The 27,413-nt window shown below is 40.7% G+C and overlaps 1 protein-coding gene across 1 annotated transcript; it reads right to left on the reverse strand.

The window, feature by feature from the left end:
- Positions 1–26,845, reverse strand: EGLN3 (egl-9 family hypoxia inducible factor 3). Its single transcript, XM_011380014.2, has 5 exons — positions 26,149–26,845; positions 6,676–6,795; positions 4,979–5,115; positions 3,144–3,217; positions 1–2,265 (listed from the first exon to the last, which is right to left on the reverse strand). Exons 1-5 carry the CDS (start codon positions 26,503–26,505, stop codon positions 2,234–2,236), a joined length of 720 nt encoding a protein of 239 aa, XP_011378316.1. The 5' UTR covers positions 26,506–26,845; the 3' UTR covers positions 1–2,233.
- Between the last annotated feature and the right edge of the window lie 568 nt (positions 26,846–27,413).

The following is a 27,413-nucleotide window of genomic DNA, read 5'->3' on the forward strand; positions in this document are numbered from 1 at the left end:
TTGATTTTGTATATAGTTTATTAGTTTATAGGACATTCGTCTGGAAGAAATAAGCAAGGCATAAGAGGTCCGATCTTTTGGCAAGTCAAAATATAGACTGAGATGAAAGATATAAGATATACCATTGGAATGACATTATATTCCTTCAGAATATAGTCAGTCATTCTCATGACATTAGTAATCATGGAAAAAAAACTTAATTACAATTTTATAGAAAACAAAATTTCTAATATACAATCTTCTTTCTCTCTTAATAAAGTTTTTCAAAATTGTTTCAAAGGAAGAATGTGCTCTTTCCTACGTGAAGCTAATAGTATGTTAAACCTACAGTTCCAATACACCGAAGGGCAGAATTCTTCTTTGTTCAATTTTCAGATTCATAGCAGCCAATGACCTGTTCAAACAGGTAAACAAATATGAAATGATGCAATGACCAACGCTTTCTAAACTATTAGCTTAAATTTATAAGTCAACAATGAAAGATGTGTGTGCAAAAATTCTAGTGAGACCTTCCCGCCAAAGGTGAAGGAAATTAATCAAACCATTGAAATGCTAAGGTAAGAGAGTGAGTTTATTCAATGAACATTTTACTGAGCCCTTGCTGTGTGCCAGGCACTATTTTAGGTGCTGGGAATACATTCCATTGATTAAAAACATACAAAATCCCTGTCTTCTTCGTGCTTACACTCCAGAGAAAGGATAAAAGACAATAATCATAATAAATAAGTAAATTACATAGTAAGTTAGTTCGTGATCAGTACTATAAAAAAAAAAAGAGCAATTATGAGAATGAAGGCAAGTCTTGTCTGGAAATTTTCTAAAACCAGAAAAGGAAAAAACTAAAATTTTTTCTTGGAAAGTCTATATATCTGTAAATGACAAAGTATTTCTGCCTCTTTAATGTCTGCGAGATTTTCAAGCAAGAAATTAAAGGGATTTTTAAAATATGAAAATGGAATTGAAAACCAAGAAGGGTAACTTTCATAAAATAGGCACTGATAAGAGTTCTTTAGGCAGTGGATTCTGTGCTTACTGCAGTAGTGGAATCCTCCACAGTTCTAGCAAATTCACGATTCTGGCCACACTGCCAAACACAGTGGAGAGTCAAGTCTGTTGAAAAAGGCAACTAGGGGTAGAAAATGTGAAAGAACTCACACGGCTTTTCAAGACTTTTGTTTTATTTCCATTTCCTTTTTAAAATATAGCACCCTGTTTTTTCTCATTTTCTTATTTTGCTAAAGAAGGATGAACTCATTAGAAAAGAAAACTGAAAAATGAGAGTGCCCACATTTCCAATTCCCTCTCCATTCTCGAACTGCTCAAGGTGCGCACATTTGTGGTACATCAGTACACCCAGGTCTTCCAACACCGTCATCATCATCAGAGGCTGCTGACTCTAAACGACCTGGCAGACATTTTTCCCTTTGATTTTAAACACAAATTCCATTCCAACAGAGCAACCAAAACAATTAATGTCTAGTTTTTGCCTCTGAGGAATTAGGTTCTCCAAGTAAAAGTGAAAAAAGAAAATAAATGATGTCATTTTTAATCAGAAGGTCATATTTTCAGCAAAACGGGGCAGAGGCAGAGTCCAGCCTACGGGACCAGAAAAAAGGAGTGTCTACTCACAGGACACTTATAAATTGATGACCATGACAGCAGCCCTTTCTAGAGGTAATAATGTCATTATGTTGTGATAATTCTCCAGAAACTCCAACAGCCCTGGATTAAGAACATCTGGAAATGGTTCAAATGACACAAATCTCCGTTTCTTGCTATTAAGTCTTCAAAGATGCCTCTCTATGACATCCGTCACCATTTTTTTTTCTTTTTTTTTCTTTTTTTTTCTTTTTCATCTTTGCAAACCTCCTCCTTTCAAATTAGGAGGTATACATAAAGTGCAAGTAAGATTCATTCCCTCGCCCATGCTTCCGGGCTCTCGTTTTGATAGTATTACCAAATCTATCAGTTAAATCACTGGCCAGCGAGGTTGTCTGCAGGTATTTTTGGAGTTAGCAAATGAGTTCATCTGGCAAAGACAGTGTCTGCAGGTAGATACAGTCTTGGCAAGAAAACACAGAGTACCATTCGCAAGACAGGGATATGAATGATGCAAGCAGCAGGGGGGTTTCTTGTCACCGTGTCACTGAAGAGGCCTTCTTTGGATCTCAACTCTTAAAGGGATTCATGAACCGTTGCTAAAATGAATAAAGGCCAGTGGTTTCAGAGACTGTCAGTCTTCAGTGAGGGCAGATTCTGTTTTCCCTGGGTTGGAGACAGAAAATAAAATGAAATGGGTAAGGAGCTGGATCAGATCAATGTCATGTCACAAACGTCATCCAAAAAGCCTCCAGTAAATACTTCCCAACTTACAGAACAAAGTTGAGCAGAGTGCCTCCTGATAGGACTTAGCAAAATGTGTTTTTGTAGATGTTTGATAGGTATATAGTCCAAATGGGTCATGAGTTAGGCAATGTTACACATGTCTATACTGTAGGATTTCTTAGATTAATTTTTCTTGATTAATACGCCAGTGAGCACTGTGACTCTTTGAGAGAGGGATAGAGTATGTAACACTTCCCACATTTTAGGGGCCAGGAATTTACCTTCTCACAAACTGCCTTGGCATGAGTGACAAGACTAGTATTCTCAATGCAACATATTTTGAGAAATGCTGCCTTACAGTACCAGCTGAAGGGACAGGAATGGTGTTGTCATATTCACTTTATAAGACATGAGTCCATTTTTTATATTGAGAGTCACAGTCCCACACCAATATAAAAATTAACCATTATAGCTGGGTTCTAATGTATTTCCTTTGCAATGTACCAAAATCATGGGCAAAATTTAACGTTATGTTTGATGGGTGAACACTAATGATAAAAAGTCAACAATTTCCCATCTATTAGAAACTGTCATGCAATCAGTGGGCATTCACAAAGGATGCCCTTTGCATTTTTTTCTGATTTTTTCCAGCAGAGCTAAGGCCAGGGTTTCAGGATGAAGCCCATCAGGATGCCATTATATATGAAGCTAAGCCGCAGCTGAGAGTGAACAGAGTAGATTAGAATATATATAAAAATTTGGAATAAAAGTCATGGATTGATTCAATGAAAAGTCACAGAAAATTATCAAACACATACTAGTTAAATTCTTGAATTTCTTTTTGGCTTCTGCCCTTTCATCAGCATCAAAGTACCAAACAGTCATAGCATATCTGTAAAAGATAAGCAGAGAGATAAAAGAAAAGAGGTTAAAAAATACTACCAAAAAATAAAAAGATACTTACTAGAAATCTCATTTCAGAGTCCTCTGTAAAGCCAACATTTAAAGTTTTCCCCTAGTATTAGAAGTCCATCCCAATTTTAATTTAAAATAAACTTCTCTGGTTTCAATTCTATTTAAATGTGATAGAACACGGAAGGAATTCCAAGTATGCACCAGGCATTAGAGTGGGCAGTGGAAAATCAAATGATCATGTGAATATATCTGCCTCTTCCTCAAGGAGCTCATGCTCTAGCTGGGGAGACAGGCGATTTAACAAATTATATAACAAGCCAAGATGACCCACACAGAAAAGACCAAGAGGGAATCATTCTGCTAAAGACTGGGAGACCCAAGTCGTTGGGGAGAACACAGAGAAGAAGAGGTGACATCTAAGTGAAGCTGCGAAGAATAATTTATTTAAATGACAGGACACTTAAAACTCTTGGCTTTCTTCCTTTAGTTTGGGACACTGAGGCAAAGATGCAACAGAATGATGATGTCTTCGAGCTTTCTACTGCATTCTCATCAATTTGCTTTATCCCATCTACAGGCTGGACTGGAATAGGAATCCTTTCATGCCCGAGTTTTCAAAAAGTTTCATTTTATGATTATTATTAGCTACTGGAATTTCTATAGCACTCGCACTCGACTTTTTCAAGGGCTTCCCATCAGCATTTGCTAACGTTCCCCTTGTGACTCCGGCCATCAAGGGACTGAGGAATAACAAAAGAATTCTGGAACAAATGACAGGATCCAATCGTAGAACCCTATCAAACAAGCCACAGGCAGGTTTTGGCGGTTGAATTTGTTACCTGGTCACCTAGGGCGCATTCCAATTTGACATTTAATATGCAACTCTGTGTGGGCTCAGATCTGTGATTTCTGGAAGGGGACGCGTATAAATCTTAACCACTTTACACATGTGATTTTAATTTAATTAGGCTTGTTAAGGTTTAGTAATTATCCTTCAACTCAAGTTCTCACCCTCTGCCCCCAATTGCTAGTCCCAGTTCAAGCATTACCCACAGCACTCCAGTACTGTCTGGTTGACAGCTTTGGCCATAAGCAAAGGCCAATGAGAGGCAGAACCCAAAATTAAGATTATATCAAGAGTTTCTAGATTAATACTAAACAACACTTGGTTATTCAGTTACCCTGAAAATCTCTCCAAGCGTGAGCTAAGGAAAGGATTTTTAAGAATCCAGCTGTTCGGATATGATCAGTACAGTGAGCCCAAACCAATTTTACGCTAAGGAAAGTGTAAAAAGGAATAGAAGTCAGAACAAATTCCTCTTTCTTTTCTGCAGATTCTTTCTCTGCTTGCAACTGGCAACTCGTAAACTCATCCAGAATTAATCAGACAGAATTCCTGATATGTGGTAGCTAACATTCTCTAGAATTAGTTCAACCTTAGGTTTTTTAAAGGAGGGATGTGGATGAAAAGAGAGAAGAGAAAATCACTCTGGGAAATTTGGAATCCAATACACTCACCTAACGGAAAACAATTTGTTAATAGTTTAAAGTGATGTTAGATTTTGTATACTAAAGAATACAAAATTTCCTTTTTAATTTTTGACTCCAAACAGGTTTGCTATCAACTTTGGGGTGTGGTTGCTCCCTCATATGCACAGGACACAAGTTTAGAGAATTCTCTGGAAACTGAGGTTTGAACAAGAATCTTCTCAAGAGGAATCATGGCCTAGGCTATTACCTGGTCGCAAAGGAAGGTTGGACTTCATGGGGGTTCCTTCGGTCTGACCAGAAGAACAAGAGTCTGTCAAAAATGGGCTCCACATCTGCTACAAATGACTTCCCTTCTGGAAATATCCGTAGGACCCCACCGTGTACCTGAGGGCCACAAAAAAGGTACATTATTTCCTGGAGTCACGCATAGTTAATTAACAATGATATTTCAGACAAAGCCATCTCCAACCTCCACTCTAAGTATATATTGCCCCCAAATAGTTACTTCAGCCTCATACTTTATATTCATTTTTATTTCAGACTTGGCTAGAAATATCTCCTTGTTCACTACATCCCAAAGGACGCCTTCCCACCCCCGCAATCACGAAGCCCGTGGACATGAAATGGAGTCCTATTAGATCAAATCATACAGAATTGCAAATATTCAACTGATTTTGACCTATACACAAAAACCCCAGCAATTTCGCATGGCTCAATCTAATCTGAACAGCTTCCTAGGATAACCATCCCACATAACTTCCCCTCTGACTGGAATGTACAGCTTTCCTCTGCACTCCCCCAGCTCCTATATGACCCTGTTAGTTGGAAGTGACATACTCTTTTTTCTGAACTCTCAAACCACCTTATCTGTACCTTTTATTACATATATCACTCTCTTCCTTCAATTACTTGTTCATTTTACATGTATGCCCAATCTGTCCTACTAGAATTACCATAGCAGGGTAGAATTCCGGCCTCGCACACCAATATTTCCTGCACAGTCCTATCAGGCATGCAAGTATTTGTTGATTTTCTATTTTGTAATTTATTATCACTGACCTGACAACTTTATTCTCTCTCCTATAACACCACCTTCCAAGATTTTAAAAGACAACTGACGGATATATTCTAGTCATGTTACCAAACAGGGAGAAGTGACAAGCCTTGCCACTGATTCACTGATTTCCCAGGTTTAGTTCTTCTGACCCCAGATAAAATATCCTAGCTTTATGATGGCCTGCGTCTATCCTAACGAACAGGAAATAGAGATGCAGAAGGTTCAAAAGCCAAATAAGCCTGAAAAGTTCTCTGACTTCTCAGACTCCTAAATCTTCCTTAGCTTTCTAAAAGCATACAAATTCTAGACAAATGTTTGTAAGCGTGGAACCAGACTTCATATCTTTATCTATCTATATGTTCAGAAATACAAAAATAAGCCATACAGCCTTTGGCATTCACAAACCATAGTAAGCTATGGCAAGCAGCCACCAATGAGATATATCATGCAGAGAGAGGATTGTGTGGGAAACCTCACTTGAGGGTGATTTTATATCCTACAGTTCTATTTTTGTAGAATTCTCTCAGTGTTGCTGCTGGAAGGGAAAAATGTACATCTTATTCTACACTTAGAGTCCCACCAGCTCTGGACTAGACTAATCCTAAAATAATCCTAATCCTAAAATAACAAATTACCTTCTCTTCATCAATCATTTCTCCCATATCCTAATAACTAACAATGACCCTACCTACTCCTCATCAAATTAACTTCATATCTATTATTTTCATCCCATCAACTTTAGTGCTAATATTGAGGGAGGGGAGGAAAGCATGAAATAAAAAAGATTCATCAGTGGGAATTATGAACTCCAAACTCTTCTCTAAGTCACGTCAATTCTTTTCCTCTAGTTTCTAACCCCATACTCTATTCTCATTACTCCAACGTACCTTGGAATCCCAATTCTTGTTCAGATAGTAGATGCAGGTGATGCAGCGGCCGTCACCGTTGGGGTTGTCTACATGCCGAACATAACCTGTTCCATTTCCTGGGTAGCAAGCCACCATTGCCTAAGGAGAAATCCCAAGAAAACTGGTTAACAAAACTGAGACGATCTTCTCCCACTGGTGAACAGCTAGGTAATAGAGAATCCTTCAGTACTATCAACATTTATAGGTGGCTGCTGGCATCTTAATTGCATGCACAGTATATAAATTTGGACTTTTCAGCATATAAGATTTAACGGCCAAGTCATACCTATGGCTCAGCCTGGTAGAAAGTGGTTCAACAATATTTCCACAGTCGTAGAACATTTTAGAAAGTAACCCATCTACGTCGGCATTAGGATGCCCCTCCTTTCTCCAGACCTCCTTTTTGAAAATGCAGGTTGTAGGTTCCCACCTTAGACCCACAAAATCAGAATCGCTAGGTTTGGAGTTTAAAGTTTATGCCCGTTTAACATGTGTTCCTGAATCACCAAATCATCTGCAATCCTAGAACAAGGGCTCAAGATACTTGCATTTATAAAGAAGCAGGAACCAATCACCAAGGAGGAAAAGGTCAGGCTTGCTCAATAAAATGCTTAGGAAAGAAGGAAGAGGGAAGGGTCAATGGGAAGCTGTGTTCCAACTTGTTCATATACAGCAGCAGTCCCCATCCTTTTTGGCACCAAGGACCAGTGCTCCTATGAGAATCTAATCTGAGATGGAGCTGAGGCGGTGATGCTAGTGCTGGGGAGCAGCTGCAAATACAGATGAAGCTTCACTCATTCACCCGCCGCTCACCTTCTGCTGTGCATCCCGGTTCCTAACAGGCCACAGACAGGTACTGGTCTGTAACCCGCAGAATGGGGACCCCCGGAGATGACACAGTCAGGCCTGGTTTATGGATAAAACCACAGACACATCTTAATGTGTTTCTCAATGCCTGTCATCTTCCTACTGATAATTATCAAATCAGATGATAATCTGAAGTTCTCTTCCTTTGTCCAAGTGCTACTTTTATCAGCCAGGTGGAAGAATAAAGCAGAAAGCCATACTAAAAATCCTACTGAAAATTAATATTAGAGAATTATTATTATGAGGGTAACAAACCAGCAATTGTTCCATGGAGAGATTATAGCAAGGAGTAGAAAATCATAAGCAAAAAAGCTAGTTCTCACAGGATACTGCCATAATTCTAAAACATTTTTACAGGGATGAGATATATGCAGGAATTGGCAACATAAGATGAGGAAAAGGATACTTTTCTTTGTTTGTTCACTGACATATTCTTAATGCCTAGAACAGTGCCTGAAACAGAAGGTGTCTGTTTAAAATCTGCATATAAATAAATGAATGAATTATTGAATGACTCCTCTAAAGAGTGAGTTTACATTTTAGTAAACTTACTAAATCAATAGAGATTTCTGTCATTTTAAACACCTATCTTCAAATATACATGTAGCGATCCAGTTCGAATTTTGCTTTATAAATGGCAGGGTTGTTTCACTGGTAAAATGATCAGTCACGTAGAGGCCCAAACCAATACACTAGAATAGCTCAATGAATCAATGTGGGTGCCAAGTCACTCCCAGTGGTAGCACAGAGATGTGAACGAGGCATGTCACTTTAAAGGCTTCACCACACATTGCATGTCAACTTCATAAAACACCGTAGCTCTAGAACAATAATAAGGCTGAATGGTAACTTGGCATTGCAATGATCTTAAAGTTTAAATCGCCAGATCTACCAAACTTTATATCCCCATGAAGCTAGCAATCCCCACACCTTGCTTCTGAACATCAAAAATGTCAATTCAATGTCACCTTAGGGCTAAAATTAGGCCGTTAGCCCAAACATCTTTCAGAAGGTGGAATTTTGAGGCTACTGCAATCAAGATTTAACAAATGATGCTACCGCCAAACAAAGAATGGCTTAGGGATAGGTGATGGGTAGCAGACAGAAATGATGGCCCTAGCTGGAGAAGAAGAGATAAATGAAGTCACCTATAATGACGAGGGAATTACCCATCCCTGGAAGCATCTATTAGGATGTATTAAGAGCTACCATTGAGCCAATAATGAAAGTCATTTAAGCCCCAAATAATTATAGGCTGAATTCCCTACCATCTTCCCACTGTGAAACCCTGGAAAGAAAAAGCTACATAATGCTACATAAACATGTTCTTAAACGGCTCAACTCTAAGGAAAAGGTCAGTGGTCTGGATGCCTGCCATCTAGTTCACTCTGCAACTAATTGTGTGATCCCAGGCTCAGTTTCTTTTCTCTAAAGAGAGGCTTGGGTTATATGGCCTGGGACAGTCCAAGAAGATATAAAGACTCAGTCTAAGCATCAACCACAGAAAAAGCAACAAACAGTTCTTTGGGGCATTATGAAGTAGGTATCTACCTCAGGACTCAATTTAGATTAAAATATTGAAAAAAAAAATGGATACAAACTCACAAAAGCACATCCTCGAAGAATTGTTCCATCTATAAAACACACACAGAGAAAGAGCTAGCACATTCCAGGGGACTTAACATTTGGACAAAACCTCTTAATGTCAGCAAAGTATCTGACTCCTTAAGGGAAAGGAACAGAGAGAATATCTCTGGCCAGAATGAACTTTTACTCTCTTTCTCCTGGTTCCTGAAGCCAGGGCATCAAGTTTGAAACAATGGAAGGAAATCATCGTGGGCTTCAGTGGGCCTGTTGAAGCTACATAAAGCCAATTTTATCAGTGTTTTCTGGACAACGGCCATAGGAGATGGGTCTTGGCTTGGGTACATTCCCAATTATTCGTTGGTCTTTGGCACAGTCTAAAACCAGGACGCTAAGGATGCATTCAGAAGCAAGGAGTCGTGTCAATAACTAGCCACTCATTTCTGTGCCAATTTGTGCACGGGGCAGAAACAAACCCCGGAAACTGACTGGGTCGACAGAGTTGCTACCTAAATCTCATCAAGCCCAACAAGGGATTTAGAGTGTATAAAGGAGGAGAATGCTTCAGAACAGGGCCAGAGTATTTAATAATCATGTGACGAATATGCCAAGTAATGACACTAAACACAAATCAGGAAGATGTCTCATTTACTCTAGACTTTTTGTTTGCCAAAACTTCCTGACTGGATTAATATCTGAAATGTTAGCGTGATCTACAAAAGCACATACAGTGTATAGTCTTATAGTTCTATTGTTGGATGTACAGATAAATCCCCATGTCCCCTTATGCATTCGCCATTCTTCCCTCTGACCTCACCATGGACCTCCTCCCTCCCACCATCCCAGGGGTCTCTCCATAGCTCTGTAGCCAAAGGAAAAAGAGCAGAGGGATGAACTCCTCCCAGGCTTTCAGTCTGGCTCTAGACCAAAGATATGTGCTCTAGACACTGAGGCGGCCACGTTCAGGCAGGAAACGTGTATGTATTCTTTGAAGATATACACAGATATACAGAATTTTAACAGCCAAATCCAAGTAACAAAATCTGCTCCCCAAATGCTACACATGGAAAAGAAAACAGTGGTTCTGTTAGAATTCTTGGTAAGCTGACTTCATAAAAAAACATATCTCAGCAATCTCAAAGGTAAAGTTGAAAAGTGAAAGTCCGAGATTTCCATTCCAAAGCCTAAACGGAGCGCTCCTGATTGAAACCAATCACAGCTTGCTTGCACGTATAAACCACTTCAAAAAACCGGTGTTGGTGACCTCCGGTGTCCATTCAGCAATGACGATTATTTTCGACCCACAGGTGGCAAGGGGGTACATCTGCCTCACCCCAGCCTCCAGTTTTCTAATAACAATCAACAACCCAGATTTTTATGGAAATGTAGTTTGTATTGCTCATGACTTTGGAGTCAGATTCACTAGTATGACTTGAAGTTATAGTAAAGTGGTATTTTATGTAAATTTTAACTTACCAAATTGAAATATTAATCAAGTCTGGCTTTATTTGCGAAATTGGTAATAAATGGGAATCCACTTTTTAAAATTTGTCAAGAATAATATAACTTCAAGGCATGTCTGGATGGGTGACCTTTAAGCTGGTAGTTTGGTCCACAGCCAAATGCTAGACCTCTAACCACTAAGCAGAAATACCAGCCAATTTTTGTAAGAATTTGTTTTGAACTATGAATGGTCTTGAGCAGAGCATACTTTGAATAAAATACAACCTAAATACAAAATAACTTGTACATAACCTCTCTACATCTCAGTTTCCTCATCTGTAAAATGGGTTTATGAGGATTGAAGGATATGTTCTATGTAAAATACTTAGCACAGGCCTGGCACACACTTAGTCCTGCTTAATATTAGCTATTTTTAAAGCTGATGATATGCACGTTTGTGTTCCCCTCAAGTGGGACTTCACAATGTCTCCCCTGCAGGGATCCGATTCTACTTAAGTGCTCTGTAGCTCCAAACCAGGGCTAGCAAACTCAAACAGCTTTTGGAACTTATGACTAACATAAATGAAAGAAGCCAAGCAGGTATGTATGTGTCAGAACTCCGGAGTGTGTGCTATGCTGCTTACACCAGGGAATTTGCCACCCTTTACAATGAGAGCCCAGTGTATTACAAAATCTTCAGGTTTTAGGAGAGTAGCAGACAACTAAACTGGATTTGCATGTAAACTTTCCCGAATATGATGTACCCCACTTTTTTAATTACCGCCATAAAATATATATATATCAGGCCGTATTTTGAGATCACTGAGGTCTCCTAAGAAGTTGAGCTACTCTGCATTAGCTCCCGAGCTATAAGTGGGCACCTTCTCCATAGCTCTTCACCAGGCTGAGACGTATCCTGTGCAAAGGCACAGCCTCGCCCTTCAGTGCCATCCACATTCCACAAGCCTCCACCACACCCTCTCGTCAGGTCCTTCCACTCTGGACAGAGCGATGGGGACCCAGGATCCATCCCCTCTTCACCATAAGGCACTAATTACTCGGAGAATTACATGTGAAAGAGCTGAGAAGAAACACACAAGGCTATACACCTACTTTAGCGTGGAAAAACAGCAAGCAACACATCATAGGGCAGAATGTAATAGCTGAAGTTTTCTGTCCAGAAATGGGTCTAATTTATGTTCGGGTGACAACAGCCTAGGTGACAAACTTGCCAACGTTTCCAATCAGCTGCGTGTGGAGGTGCTAAAGGCTATACTCCTGAGTAATTTTCCTGGTGGTTTGTGTTCAGCACATATTTTAACACATACATTTAATGTGGACAGTGAGCAAGGCAACCACATGGTTGTACACTTTATGTCCCAGATTCATAAAGGCACCTGCTGAGGAAGGTACTCCATCTGGTGATTCATCTCCGGGGAGTGGGGGGTTTTAATAACTGGAACAGAGGCACTACACATGCTTAGCAGCAGCTTTAAAACTGAAGTTTTCCTATTTTTGAAGAAACCAAAAATAAAAAAATCTTTAAGTATTCAAACTGCTATACGCAGGCACACCACAGGAAAGGCTGGAGTAAGAGAAGAACCAGAAGAGGCATGATCTTTGCAAGTTGTGCTCTTTAAAAAAAAAAAAAAATCTAAAGATAAATTAAACCAAAATGTCATTTTCCATTATTTTCTATTTAGGACAAGGAGTGAAAGAAGAGAACTCCAAAAATTCTCTGCAAAGGCAAGTAACTTAAATCCAGAGGACGTGGAAAGCAAACTGGAATTACTGCTTTAGCCTTTCCTCAGCTTCCTTATTCAGGGGTATGTAATCTTAAAGGACACCTTGCGTGAACCACTGTTGTCACTTAAATTCCTACAGTACAATATTCACAAGGCATCTTTACAAGATGATGGTAACTGTGCAAAGCTTTCTCAAAGAGTTTCAAGAAAATGTCACTGAACAAAGTTCACGTTGCTGCCAGTCCCATCCTTGATATGAAATTGAACAAAAAAAAGTAAGCTCTCAGTATGATGAACAACGCACAAACCTAAAAAGTACTTTAGGATTTTTATTTATTTGTCCTAACTTCATCTAGATTGGCATAAAGAAATTAGTTGTAGGTAAGGTAGGTGCTTAGAGAAAAAGGTAGGAAACTTTGTGCAAACTGTCACTAGTTATCTTGGCATCTTGTCTGACATCGATCCTATTGGGTAAGAGCCTCTAATTTAAAAGTCTAATGTAACTAAATGAGGGGCAAATAGGAAATGTGCTTTTGGTGGGCAACAACATGAGCTGTGTCCAGGTACCACATTCCCTTTCCCAAAGTTTCAATGTCTGACCAGACAATTCAGAAGATTCAGAACACCAGACAGTCAAGTATCCATCAGATAAGCACAGCGGGTGTCCAGGAGTAGCATCCTTACGTTCAACGTTCAACGTTGTTTCACTATAACGTTGACGAGATGTGTAGAAACTTAACTCTTGTTTACATCATTAGCCTATGGTAAAATGGGTTTCATTACATGTAGTTTTGCTTACAGTCTCAGAACCTACTGACGGAGTTAAGTGGGGACTTACTGTAATCCTTTCAACAAACCCAAAGTTACTCACTAAAATGTTTTCTACTATTCTCTTTCTATACCGAAAACTATTTCTGCCTTCCTCATTTGCCCTGAATCCACTTTAAAAACTCCTCTCTAAATACCCAGACCGCTGCTTCACACACAGAACCTCACCTCCAATTCAGAACAATAATCATGCCCCCATGCCTAAATTTTGTTGTAATGCAGGAACTTCAGTAATGCGTAAAATGAAAAGTAAAAAGTTACAACCAACTCTCAGTGGCTTTGGTGAAGTGGGTCGGCCAGCATCTCCTGGTCAGGTGACAGCATGCTGCCTGGAAGGGCAGGAAAAATACCATCTTCACTTGAAAACCTGTCCTCAGGTAGATCCTTTCATCAGTGCCCTTGTTTTTTTCAACTATGAACTTGGTCCTAGCTTCAGGATCATCCAAACCACCATCAACAACTACCAAGACTCTGAGACCTTCTATTTAGCTCTCCTAGCTCAGTGAAAATAGCTCCTTGAGATTCTTTCATTAAAGAGCTGGGCTCCTACCCCCCACCCTCAGAAATAAACTGGTGCGCGTGCTCACACACGCGTGCGTGCGCGCGCGCGCACACACACACACACACACACATACAAGTCTGCATAAAACTACTGAGGATTCACAGGCCTGTAAAGTCTAACTGTACTAGATCAAGATTCTATTCCAAGGGATCCTGCACTTGGTGCATGAACTTAAGTGAGTCACCCTCCCCCAAGAAGTCCCCGAAACTCTCAGAGGCTAGGAATTTAAGAGACTATTGCCATTCCTTCTGAATTGTGGTTAATTCCTCTCCTTGGAGGGGATTCAACCAGAGCCCCACAATTAAACACAGTAGTAAACAGGCTCGGGAACATCGACATATCAAAACAGGCTGCTTGGGTTTGGGAAGGCAGCCCTTCCTGCGGGAGGCCTGGCTCTTGGCCAGCAGGGTGACGGCTGAGTGACAGGGCTACGTGCGCTGCGTGAGGGTGGCAGTCAGCCCACACCCGAGCACACCACCCAGCCGACCGCGGAGGGAACTGGCACAGGAGAACCCTCCCCCCTCACTACCCCAGTCACCAGAGAAACGTTTTGAATAAGGGCTTCCTTGCAATTATGAAATCAGTAAAAATCAGTCAGGCTAAGGGTTAAAAACATGAAGAGAGGCATTTAACCATATCCATTCTGACATCTTTCCCCAAATCCTAACAGCTGCCATTTCCTGAGGACCCATGTAGGCCAGGTGGCACTTTACACATCATCTCAATTAATTTCCTGGTTACAGAGGAGGAAGGTGAGCAGAATCCTGTGCCCTGAGTCACAACGCTTACGTTCTCAGAAGTCATTAACCCTAAAGTTATCATATGGGCCTAGAAGTTATCTTATTCATATAGAAAAACAAATTCATGAGTAATTCTTAAGGCAACGTGAGGGTAGAGAATCACAATATTTAATTTCCTTCAATGTGAGAAACAGTCTTATCAGAAAAATAAAAGTTAACATGTAACTCTCTAAAGGCTCCAAGAGTTATAGAAAAAAAGAATGTGACTGCAGGAATGTAAGAGTACGGTCGTCTTTAAATTCTCATCTGAAATGAATTCCAGTTACTTTAGGGAATCCATGATAACTTAAATACAATCGGTAAAACAAGATTTTATTAATAGATAACATACAAAAAAAGGTTACCAATCAAAACATATCATGAAAAATGCCTAGAAGCAATATTTGAGAGCAACCAAGAAAACAACTTTGCCTGCAGTTCTCAATGAATTTTAAGAATATTAACGTGGGACACTGCAACTATGCTGCAAAAATAACGAAGTTAAAGAACTTTCTAGGAAACCAGATCTGATATTTCCATTTCCATTTCAGCACTTGGATAAATATATCCACCAAATGGAAGAAATGACACAAAGTTAATCAGCTAGAATTAAAACTCATGAAATTCAGTAGGCACATGTATTCACTGAGCAAACATATGTATAGTGCTTACTACGTGCCTGACACTGGTTCATGTGCTTCACAAATATTATGTCATTCAATATTTGCTCTAATCCCATGAGGCAGGAACCATTGCTACAGACGAGGAAACTGAGGCCCAAGGAGGTTAGGTAACTTGTATTTTCGAACCCAGGTAAGTCTGGCTGCAGAGTGGGAGGCCTTAATCATCAAATCATGCTCTACCAGGACAGCTTATCTGATGTCTAACATTAAACCATTCATCCCGTTTGGGGGGAACTAAGATCTTCAGGTTTTACTCGAAGTGTCTGACTCCCTCTCATCCTCACCTATCACCCTTTCCATAATGATAGAAAATCACGAAATGCAAAAATATATCAAAAATGTGAAAAATGAGTGTGCTTGGAATTGAGTCTAAAAGCTCCAGGGGTGAGGGGTGAGGAGGTGGGGTTAAGAAAAACAAGGAGCAAAGAAGCTTGAATCCTGCAGCAAAGCACTAGTTGTCCAAGTTGTCTTTGCTTCAGTTATTCCCACTGCTCAATCCCACTACATACTCTCTGCAGCCCCTGCAGGGCCCATATCTGCTTCAAATGCAACTGGTCAACAGTCTGCCCAAGTCTTAGTCCAGGCTGCTCTTCCCACATCGGATTCTACAGAAGGAAGACAGCCTCTACAGGACCTTTCCTCATTAGTTCAGGTCAACATCAGCCAGAGTTTTCGGACTTGTTTCAAAGTCAGAATATAAATAACTACTTAAGAAAAAAATTTAAAGGAAATACAAAGGTGTATTTCTCTTGAGAAGGCAAGGGATGAGATAAATTTTCCTCGTTTTCCTCGTTTAGGTGCAAAGCTTATTTAGGAAACATCTTAGCTATCTACTACCACATCAATTAGCATTTACTGAATATAGAACGTGCTAAAATTATGTTAATTAGAATACAACAAATATAGACTCACTGTGGCTTACAGGAGGGATGAGACCTAGAAGACCTTCTAGAGGGGTAGAAAGTAAAAAGCTCCCCTGAGAGAAATGTATAAACTATTTTAGGGAGCAGCAAGGGGACTAGAAATAAAGGTGTGCCTGGCTGTGAGTCTAGGGGGCAGGAATGGTTAATTTAATTGCCTCCAAGTTCCTCTAAGATAGATACAAGCCCCATTTTACAAAATGAGAGTCAGACACAAAAAGTAACTTACAGGATATTATAGACCTAAGCATGGTCTTTCCATCACTAAACACTACTTTTTGAATATCAGGAAAAAAAATTGGTAACTCAAAACAGGTGCTGTTATTTCCAGAGCAACCGTGACTGAAATTGTCTTCCTTCAACTCCAAGATGATGCAGCAAAGGATTCTCAGATGATTATCGTGGCTTACCAAACACAGGCACAAACTCTTAACTGGGAAATCAAAGCTTTCCTTGCAGAAGTAGGAAAAGGCAAGTGGTAGCTACTCTCTGACCTCTACTTGGTCATACCTCTGATTCCAGTCAAGATGGATTCATCTGTAGACTATTCCCGAGAAAGAGTCCCACACCTCTGCCTTCTCAGGCGTCCCTCAGGCTGCCATCTTATCCTAGAGGGCCAGAAACCGCCTTAGGCTGCTATGTGGTATTCACATAATAGATGTTCAATACGGAGAATCATCTGCACACAAGGCACTATTTTCCAGTTTGTGCTCATCCAAAATCACTATGATTCTTTCTTGCTCTTCTGGTGCCTTCAGCTCACACTTCTTGCAAGACTATTAGATACACATAGGAAAGCAATGCTCTACAGTCATTAACAAGATTTTTCCTCTCCATTCAACACAACAGGAAAGAATCAGTTCCAAATTTCACTCCAATTCTGGTTGTGGAAAATTAACTTTATTGGTACAAATAGAAAAATGTGTATGTGTATGATTAACATGTTAAGGTATGGGGTTTCTTCTCAAAAATATTCCAAATGAACTAAACACACATGCATTTTTTTGTTTGTTTTAGCGATGAATAAGCTCAGATCTGATCAATTGAATAAACTCTTATTTTTCTCTATAATAGAGCAACTGTAGGAAGATATAGCACCATCCCCATTTTACTAATTTTATCCGGTGGTTCTCAAATGTTAGCATGGATGAGAATCACCTGGAGGACTTGTGAGTTTCTAATTCACTGGGCTTGGGGAGAAGTCCAAGATTTACAATTACAGCAAGTTTCCCGGTGATGACAACCACACTTTGAGAACTACGGCTATATTGTGGCAAAACCAAGCGTTAGGGGCAATGCCTCAACCTAAATGATAAAAGGTAAAGGGGAATGAGTCAGCTGCACTATGTAATTCGGGGAACAGGAGGTGGTGGGTAGAGCAGAATGCGAGAGGAATTCCTAGGGCAGTTTCTGGCACAGGCTTGGCAGTGTGATTCCTAAAGCTGGCAGGAAACACTCCGAATGTAACTCTGTAGCATTACTGAGGATTACTGTCATGTCAGCGCTGGGGTGTGACTGGTGGTAGTCGGCTCACTTTGGAAATCCAATGAGAGGCACCAAAAGCACCTATTTGTCCTCTCAGATGAAAATTTAGTCTCAGTTTTCATTTAATTTCTTATAATCTTTGAGGTAGATATTTATTATCGTCTCCATGTTATAAATGAAGAAAATCAAGCTCAGAGAATGACTTGTCTACAGTGAGACCAAAAAAAAAAAAAAAAAAAGTGAAATACCCATGGCTAGTGGCTAGTAGGTATTGACTAAATTAAGTTAAAATACAAAAATAAAAAATTAACTCATTCCTACAGAAGTGGAAATTGAGGTCCTGAGATGCTGCTTGCTAGGGGCTGAGCTAGGACCAGAAGACAGCCAGGACTCCAGCCTCACAGCCCATGGGCTCCTCTTGCTTCTCTGAGCCGGACCTGTATGTATGAGCTCCTGGGATCCAGCTGTGACTTTCTAGGGCCACGCACAAAATTCCAAAACTGAAGGGAAAATCTTTACAAAGCCAAAGTCCCTCCTTTGAGATGGTCCTCATAGTATGTTAATGTAATAAAATATTTAAACACCTTGACATCGAATTAGAGACCACGCTATAAAACCTTTTTCTTTTTTCTTTTTACACTCCAACATCCTGTGAAATCAAAGTTCATTTTGAAGATGAAATTAAGTCAACAAGCACCTATGAATTGTAAAGGATGGTTTGAGGCACTAAAAATATATCTTTAACTTAATAATCTCTGCCTGCAAGGAATTTATAAGTAAGTGCAGGGTAAGCAGCCAAAGAAATAAACGTACTGGGGTGCCTGGATTGAGCCCCCCACAGAATTCTAAGGAGCGGAGGGGAAGACTGCATGGGGAAAGCACTAAAATGGATTTTGAGGAGTGGAAGACAATGGGAAGCTTAGAATGCCTGGCAAATCCGGTTCTACAGTTTCAGGGATTGAGAGGGAAGGAAGGCAGTGAGCAGGAGATTAAGTGTAGAAAGGTCAACAGGGACAGGTGGGGTCAGATGTGGAGGGCCTTAAATGGCATGCTAAGCGGTGCACAGTATGTACAGTAGACAATGGGGAGAGAGAACGGTCGGTTTTTGGTTGTTTTTTTTTTTAAGCATGGAGACTGTATGATTAGAGTTGGATTTTGGACGACTTACACTTTGACAAAAACACATTAAAACGGGTTACAGGGAGAACGAGAACCAAAGGCAGGTCATTTGTGGTTAAACTAAGTCTCTTTAAAATACTCTCCTCTTCAAGTATTTCTATTATGAAATAAAAACAAAATTTAGTTTACCAAATAAAAAGAAAAAACTTGAAGTTCCACAGTGAACCTAAAAAACAAAAAGCCAAAACAGCATAAAATAGGCCATATTTTGACCAATTATATTGCGTGTTCCTGACTGAATCTTCAATATTTTGTATTTTAAAAAGGTTTTACCCACTCCAATCATTCAAATTAACCTATAAACCCATAAGAATAGGAAAGAAGACATCAAAAAAAAAAAAAAGATTCACAGTCAATTTTCTGTGGGGTATTGATTTCTGAGTAATAGTCCCTCAGGTCTGACTAGCTAGATGATTATAAATGGGAGGGAAAATGAAGAGAGGGGTACAGGCAGATTTTTTGTTCTATGCGTCTGGAGAACACAGAGCAAGCTCCAAAGATGTTCAGACTATTCGAAAACAGTATATCTTTACTACTTCTAAGCAATACTCGAACAGAAGTGTAGTATCCTGAATGCTTCAGAATAACTTCAAGTTCCCCCAGAGAACCAAAAATAGAGGGCACTGACACCTGGAATTAAGTTTTTCATTTTGTCTTCTTCTAACTGGCAAATAATCAAGAGTACTATCATATTCTTTGATTCTTTGTCTTGGAATTTTTTTTTATATGCTAATAGTATTTTGGCCTCATTTTGGAAGGAAAAACAATATTTAATATGAGATAGGTACATTCATACCAGGAATTTAAAAACATTGACGATTGCATCTCCTAAAGAATCAGATTGTCTTGACTTAATAAGGACATATTAACATTGTACTGAACATGGAGGACACTCAGTAGGTACGGAATGACTCCAATACAAGATCTGAAAGCCTGCATTACACAACTGCAAACCAATGTGTCCGTAAGGCTGGGACTGGGTTGGGGCAGGGGCTGAAAAATATACAGTCACTACCAGCTCACCAAAAACAAACACAGGAACTCATCCACAAATCCCAATATCAAAAGAAGATACAAAATTAAGGTAAGTGCCATACTTGTTTAAGATTGAAATAACCAAGGGAAACGGTGTACAAATCCTATGTATAATGAACCTAGCTAACTAATCTCGCTTGGCAAACAGACACAGCTTTGAATCTAAGCCAAATCAACAGCTCCTGGCAATCTGCCAAAGCCGAATTCCTTAGTCTGGCATCGAAAAATGATTTGTCTGTCGCATTTACAATTCCAGCGCCTCTGGATGCAGCTACCCGCTGGGCACCCCTGGCAGTTGCCCAGCAGAACACATCTGAACTATCATTACTGTCAGAACATGTGCATTTGACAAACACTAGAGAAAAATGACACCCATTTCTTGGAGCAATATTAGTTAACAGCTACAAAGTGCTGCTACAAAGGAATTATCAAGTCTGTTGCTGTACTAATTAAACATGAATTAATAACCTTCTCCTTACTGCTAACTTGCAAGCTGCTCCTTAGTATTCAATAGGCACAGGTTAAATGTCACTTAATTTACCTGAGGCCGCAAAGGTGAGTCAAAATCAGAGGTCTTGCCAAACTAAGCAAACACAGCCCACAGGCAAGTTGCCCTCTGAGCTTTATAATGAAATGCCAAATGCAGGGGTTCATAGAGATGCTTCTCAGATGCGCTCTGCCCGGTTTGAGATAAACTCCACCCCCACCTTTAAGCTTCATCAGAGAAGTCTTCCATATATGGTATGTCTTCAGACCGGAGTTGAAACACGCAGGGCTGCTTGTTATTTACAAAATCTGAAGGGTTTCTAGCCAGAGTCAGGAATCAGGAAAGAATTTACAAATTTGCTTTGGGCTGAGTGAGGACAGAAAGGGAGATAATTCATGATACCCATAAATTGAATGTACAGATAGGCTACATAATTTGTCGAATAAATCCCAAACAAAATGCTGATGAGGCTGAATTAACCTACCAACCCTGTGTCCCAGTTTACCTAACTTATAGAGTAACCTGAGCCAGGCTAACCTCTTTCCATTAAAGTACCTGTTTAGCTTAGCCCCAAGACCCACTCTAATTCTCTCTCAAGGACTGCACAAGACCTCATCTCTCCAAATATAAAAACTGCTGAATGATTGAGGAATTGGATAGATGTGATTTCTGATATCTTTCTAGCTCTAAAAACTTGTATCATTAAAATCCTGTATAGTTTTGGTCACTTATTTTGGTCACTTAATTTCAAGTAAATAGAGCAATTGAAGAAAGCCCAGAGAAACGAAAATGACTAATCAGTGTAAAAGTAGATATTTAATTAGAAAAGGAGAAAGAAAAGTTGGTGACAACTATTTCACACCACTAAACTTTCAACTTCTTTAGGTGGTTTTATAATCACTTTCCACCTTCCTTCCCCCATCCACTTAAAGGTCTACCACGGTACAAGACATTTAATGATTTGTCAATGAATAAATTGAATCGATACCCCGATTTCCCATTCCACTGCAAGCAAATAAAGTTGTGATAGAGTGGCCAGTGGCCCAAAACTGAACCAAAAAAAATTATAAAGTACACACGCACACACCAACTACCTCTTTTCTTTGTTCCCAAGTGTCTTTCAACAAAACAGACAACGAACACTATGGAAACCACCCAACGGGGAAATTTGCTTCACTGTCACTGAGGCTGTATTCTCCTTCCTCCAAGAGCTGTTATTTTTAAATACAAAACCTTTTATAGGAATCCCTTATATCCTTAGAGAAAGATGTTCCAGAGTTTCAAACTCGGTGCCTCCTCTCCCTAAAATATCTCATTCACAGACTTTTAAGCTTTTAATTGCAGACACACCATTTATGGTGTCTAGTCCTCAAACCCTATGCTTTAAGAACGGCACTTCTCATGGGTTCCGGCAACCGTTATTTGTGCCATATGCTTCTATATGCTCCACTAGCAACTCCAACCAAGAGCTGAAGCATCCCCTGAGCCAAGGCAAGACCATCATACTTTCTCTCAAGGAATGAAAACAGAGATTCTAGAATGTTGGTCAAACGTCTATTGTTCTCAAACTGAAGCTGAGCTGGCCACTGTGGGCAGCCATTTTGAGCATGCTTCTCTGTGCAGCAGCAAAAGCTGAACAGAAAGTACGGAGGGGAAGAAATAAAGAGCACCGGCAGAGAAACAGAGATGGAGACCATAAAGCACCAGAGAAAAGAACTAACACACCAGCTGTCAGGGATGTTCAGGACTTCTGGTTCCTAGTATATGGCTCCCGTCTTCTGTGAACAAGAGCTACATTTCCTGCACTTGAGTCCTGAGAGAGATCCTGATCTTCGAAATACATTATCCTATTTTTGCTTAGTTTGCAACCATGAAATGTTCCACTGAGTAATGGACATTCCTGACATCATATGAGAAAGGTAGGCCAAAACTGTTATTGCTAAACAGCAAAGGAACAAACCTACTAATTTGCAACACATTTTTTTTAATTCATAACTTGTTGCTGCTTCATCACTTTTCTTCATTGTTTTCAGGGGAAGCTCGATCTGTCTGTTCACAACATGACTCCCGTAACCCCTAATCCAGCCAGGGATTTTAACAATCAACCTTGTTAACAAATACTTTTCCTGCCAATAACAGTAGGAAAACATTAGCACAGCACTCCACTTTCTTCTTCAAATGTACTTAACTGACCCACTTCAACATTTGGGGTTTGTCCTTTTTCTTTTTCAGGCTTGAGAATTAATCAAGTGTGAACCAGACGATCCTACAGTTCAAAAGTATAAGTAAATGTAAGCCCCATGAGGCAGGGATTATGCCTGTTCACCTTTGTATCCCTAAGCCCTGCACAGTACCCCACACTGAGTAAGCACTTGCTGAAGAAATTAAAGGATGAAAAGAAGGACCATCACACTCAAGAACACAAACTCTGGTGTCGAACGGAACTGAGTTAGAATCCCAAAGCTTCCATTTACAGCTTTGGAACATTTATGAAGGCCCAGCATCCTGCTAAGAATTTCATGCACATTATTTTCATGCTCCTTCCCCTGAAAAGCTTTAAGACGTTATTATTCCTCATCTTACACTTGGTGAAAAAGGAGCAACTTGCCTAAAGCCACAAGGTTAAGCTCCCAACCTTTGTGATAAACTTTTTCTTACCACTGACTTCGTGACCTTGGGCAAATGACTTAATCATTCAATTTGCTAAAGATTGTGGTTCTGAAGACTAAGTCAGACAGATCGTGTTTGTGAAGTGTTCATTAGCACAGTGCCAGACAGAGCAAACTGCTCACCGAAAGGCAGTTACTATTATTAGGGTTACTAACTAGTGAGTCTACAGTGAGATGCTTCAAGCAAAAGGACTCTTGGTTCTATAAATTACACATCCTCTGGGAAAGAGTCATTTTCAAGATCTAGGCAGCCGAAGCAAAAGGAGCGAATTATAAAACCATTATTTTGGATGTGGTCTAAATTCTCCAAAAGGAAGTAAAGAAACCTTTTGACAGCCTGAAAGCAATGATCATGCTTGAAGTTAGGGGGCGCCATATTGCTGTACTACATTACAGGCAACCGCGGTCTCCAGAGGGTCTTCAGCACCCTAGGACTTTACTCCAACGAAGTGAAGTAGATCAATTCCGACCCGTAATAACTTTCTTGGCAGGGAGGGGGAACTCCTTAGTATTTCTTTCCATACTCTTGCACAATTTCAATTTCAGTTCCAGTACCTTTTCCTATTTTATTCCTAATGCTGTTGCTATTGCTTCATTGAGATAAAGGGCATTATTACATTATTCAGTGACCTTTTAAAATCCAGGGGAAAAAGTATTTAATTAGGATCAAGACATGAATAAGCATAACCCCAAGAAATTTAAAATACCTAAAAAACAACTAGTAATGTATGTATTGGCAGTTGTTGAAAATAGGTGATGGGAGCTCATTATACTTAGCCTCTATATTTATATATTTGAAAATGTTCACAATAAAAAGTTACAAATAAATTCTTTAAATAAACGTACATATTCTGCCTTTTAAAAGTTCAGTTCTTGCTGAAGACCTACCTGAAAGATGTAGTAGGAAATTGGGTCTTATATCACTACTCTGGGAAGCAGCACACAGTAAAGCACGCAGTTGAAGGACAAGAAGTAAATAAAGTTAAAGGGGAACTAAATCATATAGAAATGGAATGTGTTTCTGCAATACTCTAATAAGAAACTTCAAACAAGAGACCCAAGGCCACAGACATTACTAAAGAGATTTCTTTATATACAAGTAAATTAAACTTTAAAGTTTTTTTACTATAATTTAATATAATTTACTATAAGCCTCATTTGCATTTGGTTCTAATTGAGCATGGAATATCCCATTCTAGAGGTGATTTTTCTAAAGGGCAGAAACGAAGAGCTTTGTGCCAAAACAGCCAAAGGTGAGCTGGAAAATCTAGGTACGGGCAGATGTCTCTTCGGTGGCAAAAGGTGAATTTTCTCTTTTCCATTCACAGTCACCTCTGTTAACTGAAAGAGTTAGCTGAAAAGCTATTTGTTCTAACCAGAACATAATCCAAACTGAGAAATCACGTCTATAGATCTCTCTTTCCTTACCCAGACATACACAGTACTTTTCATTAAATTTGTGGAGTTAAATTCTAGCCTAAAACTTTACCACTGTTAAGTCAAAGCTAAGTAAAAATAAAGTAAAAATACTTAATGTTCAAATACGTTAGTGATCTCTATCAATTCTGACCCTCCTCAAAGCAAATTCCATTCCTAACACCTAAGTTTAACAGAAAGTTTAAAAACTGCTCTTCCAGGTTGAAGCTACAAGCACCTTTGCAACACGAAGGCTAGACATTCCCCTCTCCACCCCACCCCAGAAACAAGTGAGGTACAGAAACAAGACTAATCAAGGCAGCTTTCTAATCCACCACCAAAAGGATGGAGAAAAAGGAAAAAAAAAAAAAACACTTTAATGTCAATCTTCTAAGTCCAGCTAATGCTGAATTTTCCGCAAATCAAAGTAAAAATTAGAAGGCATTTTCCAAGATTTACTTTTTTGTGTCTATTTGATAACAATGCTTTCAGATAGTCTGTTCAATGTCCTCCTATTTTGAAAGGTGTATGGCAATCTTCTCCTCTACTCCATTTGCCCGCTCCAACTCTTTCATTTCTATACATTTCAAGTCTTCGCCTCTTGCCCTGTCTGAAGAGTGTTCCTCTCAGCTTATGGGACAAAAGAGATGACTATGGTACGTTTTATCACAGGATCAATCTTAAAATGAGAAATACTACATATATGGTTAAAGAATGGTCCATAGATGAATGTTCACCTTCCTTCTCACTCTAGTATGTTTTGCCTCACTGTGTTCAAAGTTTCCTACAGTTCTGAGTGCCCACTGACCAGTCCACAATAAAAGAAATGCAAATCACGCTCGGAACTGCCACTGGAAAATTGGCTGAATCATCATTTGTAGAAAAGGCTGAGTAGCTACACTACCCCCAAAGTAATGTACATGCACCAATGTCATGGTACTACACTTTCCCATATTTCTACCTAAATGTTTCCAAGATAAATTGCCACCAAGGGAGTCACTGCTGGCTATGGGAACAAAAACGTGATTTCTTCCCGGAGGTAATTGACTACCCTCCCCTGATCACTTAACCGGTTGTTTCAAGTGAATTTCCCCATCAACTAATAGTTAGGAAAGGGAAGGTATGGTGCAGGCCCAGCACCGGGAATTTTCACAATCAAGTAGATGGACTTAAGTGTCCTGGGTGCAACAAGTCAAAGGCAGCACTCAAAAGTGAAGAGACGCTAAACTCTTCCCACACCTGCCAAACTCCACAAACCAAACGCCACATTGCAAAATTGCAACTATCTCCAGATTCTTTAAGAGTGCTTTCCTAGGAATCCTCTCTGAAATCAATGATGGGCAATATGCGGTGGCTTTAAAGTAGACATTAAAGATCATGAGTTCACATGTGTTTTGGATCATACACAAGGTTTCTAATAACCTGTCCGTCGTTTGGACCGTTGAGAACCTGCATGTCTTAAAATCAGACCCAAAAGCCACAGCTTGTCCAGCTTGCACCACCCATCAGAGCCATTATTTCAAAGTTAACAGAAGGTCATTATAATTATACACCTGAGTCCCTCAGCCCTCGGCATGGATTTTCGCTGGAGGTTGGGACGGGGCGGGGTGGGGGGGAGGGTAGAACCAGACTGACTTCTTTCTTGCTCCTTGATTAAAAACTAAAGTTCGCTCGTAGCTCTGCGAAGGCGACAGACAACGGAGTCTGAATGTCCCCAGTCCCCGGTCCCCGCGGGCTGCAGCAGCGGCAGGGCGCCCGCGCGCGTCCTACCTTGGACCTCTCCTTGACGTAGTATTTGCCCAGCCGGCTCCCGCAGTACAGGACCAGCTTGTCGATGAGGGACAGAAGGAAGCTGATGGCTTCGCAACCCTCCTCATTGCCCCCAATCCACGTGATCTGGTCTCCCCGCAGGTGCCGTTTGGAGACGCCCGCGCGCGGCCCCGCCAGCTGGCCGTCCCGCAGTACTCCGTTGCTGTGCAGCTGCTTGACGCGCTCCAGGACGCAGTCGCCCACCACCTCGCCGAGGAAGTTGTCCAGGTAACAGAAGCCGACCTCGTGCAAACAGGGCACGATGTACTCCAGGGCGATTTTCTCCAGATCCAGCCTCATGATGTGTCCCAGGGGCATCTCGCCCGCAGAGCAGAGCTGGGGGACCCCCAGTGTGCACCCAGAAAGAGAGAGAGTGAGAGCGACCGACGCGCGCGCGCGCAGCCGAGGCGCAGGGAGTGGCCCGGGGTTCAGCTACCTGCGGCGGTCACGGTCCCCGAGCCACCGCAGCGCCAGCGAAAAGGGAAAGTTGCTCGAAACTCTGGGGAGGAAGGATCCCAGTCAGGGAGCAGCAGGAGTTGTGCAGAGCTCCAACACCCAGCGCCAGACTGGCCCAGTGAAGAGTCGGAGGGCTCCTTTTGGAGACGCGGAGCTACCAATGGTGTGGCGGCGGCCCCAGGCGGGGAAAGGCTGAGGTCCAGCCCGGCTGCTGGCCAACACCGCGCGTCACGGGCCCCGCCCAGGCTCCGCCCTGGGACCGCCTCCGGGACAGCCCTTCTCCCCGGCCCGTCACCTCTGCCGGGTCCGCCACTCTATGAAGAAGCCCGGCGGGCTGTGCGCCAGCCTCCTTAGTTTCTGACTAGGGGAGGGCCGGGAGAAGGACCGGTTTTTAGAATGCTACGATTTGCATATGTTTTGCATAAAATCTCAGAACAAACTTGAAAACCTGAATCCCAACTCTGAAAATGTAAGTGGAATTAACAGCATAGTTTACTGCCACATTCTGGGCTGGTCACCTCACAGGCTTTGAACAAAATAATAAACCAGTTATGTGTATTAAACAGTGATCTCGTTCTAGCTTTACCTGGTGCCTTTCCTTATTCCCTTTTCCTCCGCTGTTTCACACAGGTCTTAAGGTTCAAGCCACCTGACTGGGAGGAATCCAGTTTTAACTAAAATTAACAAACATTTCCCTCACCCTTACCGTGTTCAAGGCCCTCTGTGCTCAATGAAAGGGGATGTGCACAATAAAGAAATGCTGGGTCATA

This window comes from Pteropus vampyrus, unplaced genomic scaffold (assembly GCF_000151845.1).
Source record: "Pteropus vampyrus isolate Shadow unplaced genomic scaffold, Pvam_2.0 Scaffold384, whole genome shotgun sequence".
Lineage (NCBI taxonomy): Eukaryota > Metazoa > Chordata > Mammalia > Chiroptera > Pteropodidae > Pteropus > Pteropus vampyrus.